At 36.4% G+C, this 12,022-nt stretch overlaps 1 protein-coding gene across 1 annotated transcript in view; it reads left to right on the plus strand.

The window, feature by feature from the left end:
* The window catches only part of EYS (eyes shut homolog), a gene marked incomplete at its 5' end in the record, with an annotated part of 835,842 nt that overhangs the window by 576,442 nt on the left and 247,378 nt on the right, over positions 1–12,022 (plus strand). The window contains one exon of the mRNA XM_080615919.1: positions 3,756–3,906. Coding sequence (XP_080472045.1) covers positions 3,756–3,906 — 151 coding nt within the window. The remainder of the gene's footprint in view (positions 1–3,755; positions 3,907–12,022) is intronic.

A 12,022-nucleotide genomic window follows, 5' to 3' on the forward strand; every position in this document is an offset into this window, starting at 1 on the left:
TATGTTTCTTAGCTTTAGTTAATCAGTTGTCTTCAATAAAATCAGGGAAATTTTGGATTGCTTTTTAGAATATATGATAATAAAACCTCTTTAATTTTTGTAGTTCACAACTCATGTTTGTGTAGCTGTTTGCAAACCTACGGTTGTTTAATAGACTGAATGTTAACATTACATGCTAAATAGTTCAGGGGCAATTAGTGAGTTGTTTGTTGTTGTTTAGCATGGTCACCTTCAAAGTGGAATTGCTAGAGTTGGGTGTGAGTTTCAATCTTGTTTCTAGAACAAGAGATTTCCCTTTCTAATCAGGATCACCATATCAAAGAAGCTTTATCCCCAGGAATGCACAGCCTGACTGACAATACTTTATCTAGACACCCCCCACCTTTCCCTCCTCCTCTTCCCCCGGTTGTTTTATTTTTATTTTTTTTTTACCATTTTATGACAATCCCAAACATGTAATTTAATCATCATTAACAAATGTCAGCAAGTAAGGACATTATGTAAAAGGATTTGGATTTCATGCATTGTCGTGTTTAGGTACCATTATCCCAACAGTTATCAAATTATTATCTGACCTTTCCATCCTTCCAACCTGCAAGGCATTGGGCAATGGATTTAATACTGTTTAGACAGAACTTATCTTCAGGTTATAATTAATAGGCTAGTCTTTAATCATTGCATTTATGTGAGTACAAATAAAGAAAGTGTGAACTATTACTGCTGGGTTGGACTGAGGCACAATTACTGGTAGCTTACACAGCAAAAGTGCTTGAGAATTGCTGTATGCATTTCCATGTTTATAGTTATGCAAAAAGCTCTGTCTTCTTCCTTGACCTTTAAAGCACCCAATGTGCTGATTGCTGAAAAAGAATTTTAAAAGCCTGATGGAAATTTCATGGAGTGCATATATGACCCATTTATTGTATTATCAGCAAATGCTAAACAATAATGGTTTATGGTTGTTATTCTAATTTGGCCAGATCCTGCTAGATTCAATTAAGTACAATCAAAGGTGCATGGCTGACATTCTAACAAGCTTAAGGCGAAGGCAGCTGATGCTATTGAATTGCATTAACTTGTTTTCTGACATAAAGTACTGGGAATTAATTTCAAAATATATTTATATATGCACACAATAATACCTCTGCATATCTATCATATTAGCTATTAAGGACAAGCTAACAAATACGTATGAAGCTAATGTGAAAAGAACTACATTTAGAAATAGGGTGCTTGTGTAATGGAAGTACATACATGGTCACAGAGTCAGTTACAGAGTTATCAAAATGTATAGAAGAAATAGGAATTTTAAAACAATAAATGAAGTTGTTTGGGCAGCTTTCATTTAATTAGCATATCTGTTAACTAGTTTGAAAAATAAAAAATTTCTATCAGTTCCCCTCCTGACCCTCTTCCACTCCACTCCATTTTTAAAAATTACTTTGCATTAAAACAGGTCTAATTTAAAATATTTCAGAAAGATTGCTATCCTAATATTAAGCATTTATTGATAAATATTATATCCTTTTATCAGAAATAGAAGGCATTTTAGATATTTAAAAATCAATATTTTTTTTCCTTAGAAATCTCACCACAGCTTTCTGTTGTAAAATGAATATATCCAAGATGTCACGTTGGGTTCAAGCCTTAGTAAAAACTGCTTGATCACTGCAAACAGAACTACTGAGAATGTGTGTATGACATACAAACAAATCTCCTTTCTAAACAAGTAATGAAAATGTTGTGCTGCAGAACCTCATGTGTGTTCTTAGACATACAACCATTCTATGATATCTACAAAATGTGCTACAAAACATTCCTTTCCTTGGCTGCAGTTCTGACTACAAATTTCTCCTTTTTCTCATTCATGTTATTAATTAGCAAGCTTAAAAAAAAAAAAAAAAAACCCTGCATAAAAATGAGGTGAAAACAAACAAAAAAAATTCTCCTGAACTGGTCCTCTCAGAATTAAAAACCAAATTTATTTCTCTTTTTAAGTCTTGATTTTAACAACAAAAGTTTATGTTCTTTATCCAGAGTTATTTACCCTAGGTTAAACAGGCCATTTTGCTTAGACAACCATTTATAGTTGTTTCTGTTAAAAGCTAGTATCATGTTTGCGTATTTTCCTGGAAGTATCCACTAACAGAATTATATGGAAAACAAACATAGAGAACTGTCTGCAAATGTTGCAAATGTTAAGTCTCCATACTCTCAATTTAAAAAATAATAGAACATCTTATCAAATAGTATATGAGAAATCCTTTATATTTCATTATCTGACAGAAGGTAGTGAAGAAAATTTCTATGCTCTTTTTATAACTGTTTCAGAACCTAATTTTGCATTATAAAAGGTAAACTGAATTCATACTTTACTTAGAGCATCCTAGCTAAATTACAGACTGTTGCTTTTATAGTTTGGGGTTTTTCTTGGGGGTTTCTTTGCCTTTTTATATATATATTTATGTGTGTGCTATTTTCACATAGTTGCGCGTTGGGGTTTTTTTTTGTGGCACCTATTCTAAAGAGGCACTGAAATATTTTTAAACATACAGCTAGTTGAACTCAGATTGGTTTTGTGTGAAGAAAGAAGGATAGGCTGAGAGAAATTCCTATAAGAGACTCTTGTTCAGTTCTGCTGTTTCTTTCCTGTGCTTTTTTTCATGAAGACAAAGTGCTTGCTGTCAGTTGCTTATCAGTATGTAAATGAGCTTTGCATCATTTTAAAAAAATAAGAAATCCAAATTGTTTACTTTGCACTTTCTGTTTCTTGTTAACAATTTATGATGCTGTTAAGAGCAACACTGCTAAGAGGGTGTGTGCATGGTGATGGTGGGTGGAAAGGAATATATGTATTAATTTAAGGGCTTAATGTTACTGCCTTCAGTTTCAGGAATGATGCTTTTGAAGGTAAGTATTACAGATTATAATACATCTGCACTTCCTAAAATGCAGTTTATTTTAAATTGCTTTTCTGGGTTATCTTTTTTTTGTGTTGAAAAAGAGGGATATGTAAAATGTTTGATGTCAATAGATGTCGCGGAATGGACTCAGTTGGAGATCAATGTTATCAGACAAAAGCCATTTATTATAGAAAACTAACTCTTTATATACTATTGCTTAAAGTTGCTTACACTAACTTGGCCCATTGTGATTGGATACATATCTTTAAGGCCCTTAACCACTAACATATAATTGGTTAAGCACAGGTTTGAGAACCTGACCTTCAAAGCTTGCCCACAGTCCACAATTTAGCAACTCAGTAAATTCCAGCTCCTTCTTATCTTGCTGGGATTGTTACTCTCAGCGCCTGACTCCAGTCCTCCTTTACCTTTAGCTGTCCCTTGGTTCATGTCGAACTCCACGTAGGCACTTGCTGATCTGGGTATGTGGCCGTTCTTTGCCAGAAAATCATCCACAAATAGATGTCTTTTTTTTCAAATTACAAAGCCTTATTGTTAAAAATTGTTTAACTTTTTTATTCAGCCATTGTTATGTGCTTTGGCTCTTTTAGCAGTTACATTGCTCAGGTTTACAATATGGTTTCATTTTAATAGATGGACAAACCGCAAAGACGCACCAACTTACGGCTTGTTAAACAGCTTCTTTTATGTTTATAGTCTTTAAAATAAAGTCAGCTGTTTACTTGATTTTCTTTCCTCATTAGTTTAGTAATAGCCTAATTAATTTGGCAGATAGACAGTAATGTAAACTATTTATGGTGGTAAAATATGCCTATTTCTAAATTTATGCAGGCAAGGTGTGGTACCATGTGAAGCAGAAATGTCAGTCCTGAGGATATCTGCAAAGACAAGTACACTTAGAAATTTCTGGTCCAGGTCATACTGGCTTGAAACGGGATCCATATTTGTTGGTGGTTTGCCTCATCATTATGCGATAAAACAGGTAATTTTTTCTTATTATTTATCTTTATTTAATTTTTTTTCATTTTGGGAGTGGTGTATTGAATAGGATATAACTGAAGTGGTTTAAACTATGCAAAAATTTAAAATTACTTTGGCTGTGGCTTTTTGAGGATTGCATCTAACGGATGAGTATGGTCCCTTGCAGAGTTTTGCTGGTGCGTGGGACTTTGGTAAGTGAACAGAAACAGCATTCTGACCTGAAGTTATTATCTGCAATCCTGTTTGCCTTGAGTAGGCAGAGTTAAGCAGCAAGTATGATCAAATTTAGAATCTGTACCTGTTCCCTCAGGTCCTAGTTACATAAAAATATAAAAATTATAACTGCAGTAGGTTCTGTAATGAAAGAGGCTCTTTGCTTGCATCCTGTGCTAGCACAAACAAATGTGTGTAAAAACAGACCAAGCAAGTTAACCTTCAAAACTACACTAATCAATGAGAGGTATGGTAAAGGAGCTTGAATGCATGGGGCCCTGCTTGCAGCTAGGGTAATGGCGTATGCAGGGGTGAGAAGTAATGATGTGCAATAGGGCTAGCATACTACTAGGGAAGAAGAGTACACACAGAGTTATGCAAAGGGTTGGAGAGAAGTGTTTCATTACTGAATTGTTGTTATGGATGAATTTGGGGTAGTCACAATAACAGGTGAGCATCACTTAAGTGAGTTCCGATCTAAACATTTTTTTTCAAAGCAAGATGAGTATATATAGCAATATCTGTCCTTGTCTATAACACTCAAACTCTTCACACTTACATATATCAAAATCCCAGCCCCTATAATTCATTTGAGGCTGGCACTGTACACCCAGGGGACACTCAGTCCAGCTCCTGGCAGCATGACCCCTGTGCAAATCAGTTCCCAGGTGGTTCAGGCTTCTACATATTGTCAGGTGTCTGAGTATGGAGCCCCCTCTGCACCCAAGGGGCTAATGTCATAACTATGTATGAATTTTTAAAACAAATTTGTTGTCATAAAGTGCCATTGGCTTTGCTAGTTACATAGCTCAAAGTCAGGCTCTGATTTTCCCTTTATCTAAAGCCAATCAGTGTGGCTACCTGGATCGTTTCACCTTCTAGTCTCATGTCCCAAATGTGTTACCAGAATGTAAATCTGTTCACCATTACATCACAAAAATTACCTGTGAGTCTTTCTTTGTTTTCCATGCATAGTGCAATAAACTAAACTGTTAGTGCTGGGTTGATGTAGTCCAGGACTCATTTATCTGAGCAGTGATCTCTGAATACCTATTACCCCATAACTGTAGCAAAGTTAACCTGTGGGGGGTTTTGTTTTCCTCGTGCAAAGCACAGTCATATAGTCAGAGCTGGACATATGTAGTCCAGATTTAATTTTTTAAGCTCTACGTTTGGGTAGGATTCACTCTGTGACAATTGTTTTAACCTTTTCATTCCTGTTCTTTGGGAAGTAAAGGTCATCTTATCATCAGGCAAATACATTTGAAGCACAGAAGTGGTTTTGATGCTTATAATTAATAGTAGAGTAACCAATGAAATGACAATACTGTTGAAGCCCAACTTAGAAGTCTTTGCGAGTAGGTGTTTTTAGGATTGAAAAATACTCAGCCAAGAGTATACTTCTAAATATCACATAATGGCATTAAAAAACATTCCTTCAGAGTATTTGTAGTTATATAACTCTTTCCTTAATTTAAAAGTTCATATGCAAACTGTCCATTCATCTGGAATATTTTATCCTATTAGTTGCACATAAAAATTTATTTACTATTGAAATGTGTCTTCAAGAAATGTTCTATACTAATAAGATTGAAGGAAATTATATTTTCAGTGTTTAAATGACTTATCTTCTAGAAGCTAAGAGAAATAATTTTAGGGATTGCCCCAAAGAATTTATAGTGAAATCTTAGAGAAGTTCAATCCATGGAGGGTATTTAGGAGCAAGTAAAGAAACAATTTGTTTGAGGGTTATACATAATAATGCGTATGTGAGAAGGAAATTTGAGATGGTAAATAGCTCTTCACTAGCTAAAGGCAAAATGAAATCCAGAAACTAGGTTTACCTTGGGTAAGTTGAAATAGCAGTAAACCACAATGTTTTAAGGGTAATCTACTGCTAAAATATTTTGCCTATATATGCGTTGGATTGCCATATCAAGATGGGTTTTCTTTCTTTATGGATGTTGTAGTTAAATAGATTATTCTAAGTGCAGGACTAATAGATGAAATATTATGGTACATGCTTATTATTTAGATGACGTAATAGATGTGGGACATGTGCAAGTGCTCAAGCTGATGGTACTTAACCTCTTTTAGTACTTGGAAAACATATGTTCATATAACTCACCCAAAGGGGAAGACATCCACAGTTGCTTCTTCAGTTGTCTGCGAAGCTTTCTGTTTGAGATTACCTCAGCCTTTTATTTAACTTCATCTGTTTGTTCCTTTGTTATTTTTGTGTTCATTTTGATCTTGGTGTTTCATTTTGCTTATTTTTTTCCTTTTTTGTAGCTTTGGGCAAGTTTAATTTTCCTTGGATTCACTATTAAGGTCTGTTGGTTATAAGCCACATACACTCTATAAAGGCTATATTTTTCCTTTTAGTCAGAGAGCTGTCTGTCTAAGTTCTCTCTTTATGTGGACTTTTCAGTCCCAGCAGTAGGAAACCACTCCAGAAAGTTTCCTTATCATCAGCTTTGACCCAGGCAGTCAGGCTCCTATTGCAAAAGCTTCATCATACCAGAAACAGAAAAGGTCTGTTTCTGACCTTCATCCTGCAGTTTGCTTCAAGGGAGAATTTTGCTCTAGCTGAGACTCAGCATCTTCTGACAAATGCTCTTATCACTCTTGAAGTCAAGTCTGATGACCCTTGTGATATCCGTAGTATCTGTCTAATAATACATTGTCTTGTTTCAGATGAGCTCTTTCCCTCACTGGAGTACTTCACTCTGCTGTTGGCTCTTTACCTTCCAATATTGTCAAAGTTGTAGAGAGCAGTGACTTCAGACCCTAGACTGCTTCAGTTTCTAACAGGAACTTCTACCTCTCAGTGACAGAAACTGTTGAGACATGAGTTACGTATCACTAGAATTGTCTTATACTACACTATTAATTTCCAGGATAGATTCCTCTTCCTTTATGACTGAAGTTTGATATGATCTGTGAAGCCCTCGGTGTAAAATATTGTGTCCTCTGAGGATTTCCTGTACTGCAATTTCTTAAGTGTCGGTGCATTTTTTCCACATGTTTATTTCTTGTCTGTATGTTTATTATTTGGTATTACTTAGAGTCAGAGTGCCCTCAACATGTAAGGCAATGTGCAACAACTATACGGTGCCTTTCAGTCTTAAAGAGTGGAAGCTTTCTTCTCCAAAAATGAGAAGGGAATTACCTCCGTATCTTGACAGCTTTTCCTTTTATTCTTTAACGCCATTTTGTATAGGGGGTTCTGTAAGGGATAGCCTTTTACTCTTTCTTTAAGGAAGAAAATTGTTTCAGTCTTCCTTAAAGATTGATTAGGAAACCATAAGGTCTTTCAGGAATAATTAAGAGAAGGTACTGTTTCTCTGTATGTGCTCATTGGGGTGTTTTGGTTCTGTTATGAACCTGATTGGCATTCTACTTATTATACACTTTTTGAATAGAAGTATCAATAAACAAAGTCACAATAGTCATATTTTGGAAGGCTGGATAAACATTATGTATGTTTCCACTACCCACCATATTAACAGACTTAATTTTAATTTCCTTCCTAATCATTCTCTACTGATTTCCCTGGTTGTTTCCAGAGCTTGGGAAGGCACTTCAGGAGAACAGATTGCAGCCTTATCTTTAAGGCAGTGATATATTTGAAAAAACATCCATGACATTTAGGGAAGCCATGCCATAATACCTATAATTTTTTTCACTAATCAGAAGTTCTCAGAACTTCGAGATCTGTGTGCCCAGTGGCTGTGGTTGGTGGGGAGAAGCACTACCAACAGTAGAGCAGGTTACAGTTATGGGCTACGTAAGTAAACCAGACATATCATCATGGGTCCAGATGGGAGGCCTACAAGCATGTGCCACTGGCTGATGTTATCACAAAGCCACTCTCTATCAGCTCTGGAAGATTACAGCAATCAGAAGAGGTCCCCAGCAGCTGAAAAAAGGCAAATGTGATATCATGTTCATCTTCAAAAAGACCAAGGAGAAAGATCTGGGTAATCGTGAACTGGTCAGGCCAGTGGGACAACTCCTCAGAGAACTGTAGAAACAAATGAAAAAGAAATAGGTCCTTGAGAACCACCAGCATAGATATACCAGGGGGAAAATGCCTGATGAGTGTGATTACCTTCCATGTTGAGATGACTGGCTCTGTGGACTAAAGGGAGAGCAGGGTTTTTTTCCAGGCTTTTTTTCCAGACTCAATTCCATTCCCAGCTCCTCTATCTCCTCCCCACAAGCAACACAGGGGGAAGGGGAATGGGAGTTGTGGTCAGTCCATAATAGCTCATCTCTGCAACTCCTTCTTCATACACATCTACAATTTTCTGATGTTATGTACCCACAGGCCAAAGACAGAAATAGTGTTTGCCTGGCTATGGATTCTGAAGGATCTGAAGACATGGGTGGAAAATGAGTTGACGGACACATACGCTGAAACACCTTGGACGAATTCATCTAAGTTCAAGCAGTACAGACTGTTTCATGCACAGCAAGAAATTGTTTTTATGGCTCTCTGTCCTTTGCAAAGTTTAGTGGATTCATCTGACAGTGTAGGAAGGCAGAGCTGAACAGTCAGGAGGGAAGCAGACGTCTCATCCTGCTGTCTCTGCAGAGCAAAAGACTCCCATTCAGTTCTCTACCAGCTTTCTTTATTACTTATTTTTAAATCGTATCCTATATCTTCATTAAAGAATATGATAGGCATAATTGAGACTTGTCACATATAAAAAACAGGTAAATGGCAAAATCAGTTAATCTTTTAATTAATATCATCTTTTGAAAACATTGGGGTTTTATAGCTGTTTACGACAGCTGTTTTATAAGACCTAAAAATCAACAACACAGGAAGAGAAACCAAATTACACACAGAAAGAAGATGTTTTAAATCAGAAATAATAAAACCCAGAATGTATTATTTCTGAAAAGACATATTTCAGCATAATTAATTTCATGCCAGCTTCAGTGTCATTAATTGTTTACAGTAGCTTGTTCCTCTGCAGAGAAGATTGGTGCACTCAAAGGGAAATTAAAGATTGTTTTCAAATACCTACAGCAACAGTTGATTGCAGTAATAGTGTTATTTCTGCTGCTATAATTGCTCCAATAATTTATATTTCTAGACTTGATAGTATTTTAGCATTGAGAATATGAAATGTCATTATATCTTCATATTCCTTTTCAACATAAGCAGATCTTTATAATTAAACTTTGCAAGGATTCCGAAAGGAAAATTTCAGAAAGAAAGGAAGTTTCTATACAAAGTGAACGGCCTTCTAAATAAAGATAAAAGATTAAGTGGAAAGTGTGGAAATACATATGTGGGCATTGGTATTCCCATGTTACCAGTGGGGAAACGTCAACAGATAATTGGGAAATGGCAAGAGATAATTGAGTGATAAGGTCAGGATAATAGTGTGTTAGCATTGTAACTAAGATGAGATATATCTAAAGGTTCTCAGTTAGACCTGGTGAGTTTTTTTGTGAGGGCACACATTTTAAATAAGTAGGTCTAAAGTATGTAGTGCATATGTAAGAAAACCTATGTTTTTCTCATAAAAAAAGAGATAGTGTGATATCAAAATCATACGATGAAACTGCTCATATAGTCTTGGAAAATTGTCAGGTATTACCATATGTTGATAAAAATGTTTTAAACATTTTAATAAATTATTCCTAAAATGTATAAAATGACATGCTTTCTGTCTCAATTACTCATTCACTGAAATCAATGTCAGTGAGTGAAGAAATAGACAATGTAAAATTGTCCTGGGTTCAGCAGCAGCAGTAGTCACTTTTTCTCCTTCTTAGTAGCTGGTGCAGCGCTGTGGTTTTGACTTTCGGCCTGGGAATAATACTGATAAAGCCGATGTTTTCAGTTGCTGGTCAGAATGTTTACCCTGACCAAGGACTTTGTGAGTCTCATGCTCTGCCAGGGAGGAGGAGAAGCTGGGAGGAAGCAGGGACAGGACACCTGACCCAAACTAGCCAAAGAGGTATTCCATACCACAGCACGTCATGCATGGGGATGTAACTGAGAGTTACCTGGAAGGGCTAGAATTCCGGGGGGTGGGGTCAAGGTATTGGTTGGTGAGATGTTGTATTCTCTTCCCTTGTTATTTCCTTTATCATTATTATTATTGGTGGTAGCAGTAGTGATTTGTGTTATACCTTAGTTATTAAACTGTTCTTATCTCAACCTGTGGGAGTTGCATTCTTTTGATTTTCCTCCCCGTCCCTCCAGGAACGGAGGGAAGAAAGGTGTGGGGGGGAAGTAGACTGCATGGTTCTAATTTACGGCCTGGGCTTAAACCACGACAGTATCAGGCTCTTCATTTGGAATGATCCAAAGGCAGTTTGCAGTATGCTACAGCTGCTGTGCTTCCATAGACCAAAGCAACAGTAATCTCTTTGTAACTGCCTAGTTAGACATAATTTATGATCCATTTCCTCTGCCAAAGCATTGTAAAGCAGTGGGAGAATTTAGTACAATCTGTGCACAGTATACAAGTTTGATTATCTGGCATTCACCTTATCTGGTAAAGCTGCAGAATGGGGCTCTGGCAGTAACTTTCACATAATAATTTATAATATTGTACTTAGATGATGCTTTAACATCCTGCTACAGTAGTCATTGGATGTAAGCAAATTAGAGTAGTCCTGATCCAGCTAATGCCCCCTGGGCTACTGTGTCCAGCTTGAGAAGATTCATGGAGAAGCCAGCAAAGGAAAGGACATCCAGTCTGTCATAGGGTTATAAGGCGTACTAGCTTGTTACATGGCCACAACTGTTTGCTACAGTGGTATAAGCAAGAGTGAGCAGTTTGAAACCTCAGAGGGGCTAGTTCCTGAACCTCCACAAATTTCCTGTTGGTCCGCAACACACCTGAAATTTTCATACGTAACTATTAAAAATAATAAGATATGTAAAACCATCTTATTTTGACAGAATTTTGACATATTGACTACTAGTCAAATTGCCATATCTCTTCAGAGTCCTCTAAGTTTTAAAAAAATTGCTTCAATTTTCTTAGATTTTTTTTATCAATGTATACACTGAGACCTGCAGACTGGTTATAGTTTTTTTCGTTAGATCATAAATCTGCTTGACAGTTGTTCAAAGGATAATTTGTATTTGATATTATTTAAAGCATCATCTGCTCCATGACTTTAAGCTGTAGATTAGAATAGACTAACTAGCCTAGTTGCCAGGCATTAGTCTTCACTCAAAATTTAGGAGAATATAGGTGCTTAGCTTGTAGTAGCTATGCACTTGAGTTTTAGGTTCTGCTGTGGTACAGAAAATGAAAGTGAACAGTGTTGACTCTTCTATCCTACATCTTTATGGGATTTCAGTGCTACATTGCGGAAACTGTGAGCTGTTCCCCCTTGTATCAATTCCAACACCTGTATTGTTCAAAAAAAGGGATGAAAATATTTGTCCTTTTACTCCCTTTTAATTTGACTTTTCTTATGCATACTGTACATCTTCTAAGTCTGCTCTGTTGTCAGGTTTGTGATTACAGTGCTCAGAAAGGCTTTTCCAGACTGTTTATTTGTTTGAAATGCACTGTACATCCTGATGAGTGTCTAGTTTCTTCTTGGATATTGACACGACAGCCTTAGATCCTGACAACTATTTTCTTTCTGGTGTCCTATTAAGGGTGTGCTCTGGAACTGTCCTTGCATCACCCAAATGCTTATTCTAATTAGCAGCTCTACTTATTCTTCCTCAAGCTCTTTTATATATTTATGTTTTATATAAATATACAGATAGAGACCCACATCACCAAAAATACATCTTCTACACATCATTCATTGTTTTATTGGCTGCTGTCACACTCACTCTTACTCATTCTTTTTTAGATTGAGAAATCATGGTCTACATGCTCTGTTTTTATGCGGTTAATCGTTTCCCT

This window comes from Psittacula echo (assembly GCF_963264785.1).
Source record: "Psittacula echo genome assembly, chromosome: 4".
Taxonomy (NCBI): domain Eukaryota; kingdom Metazoa; phylum Chordata; class Aves; order Psittaciformes; family Psittacidae; genus Psittacula; species Psittacula echo.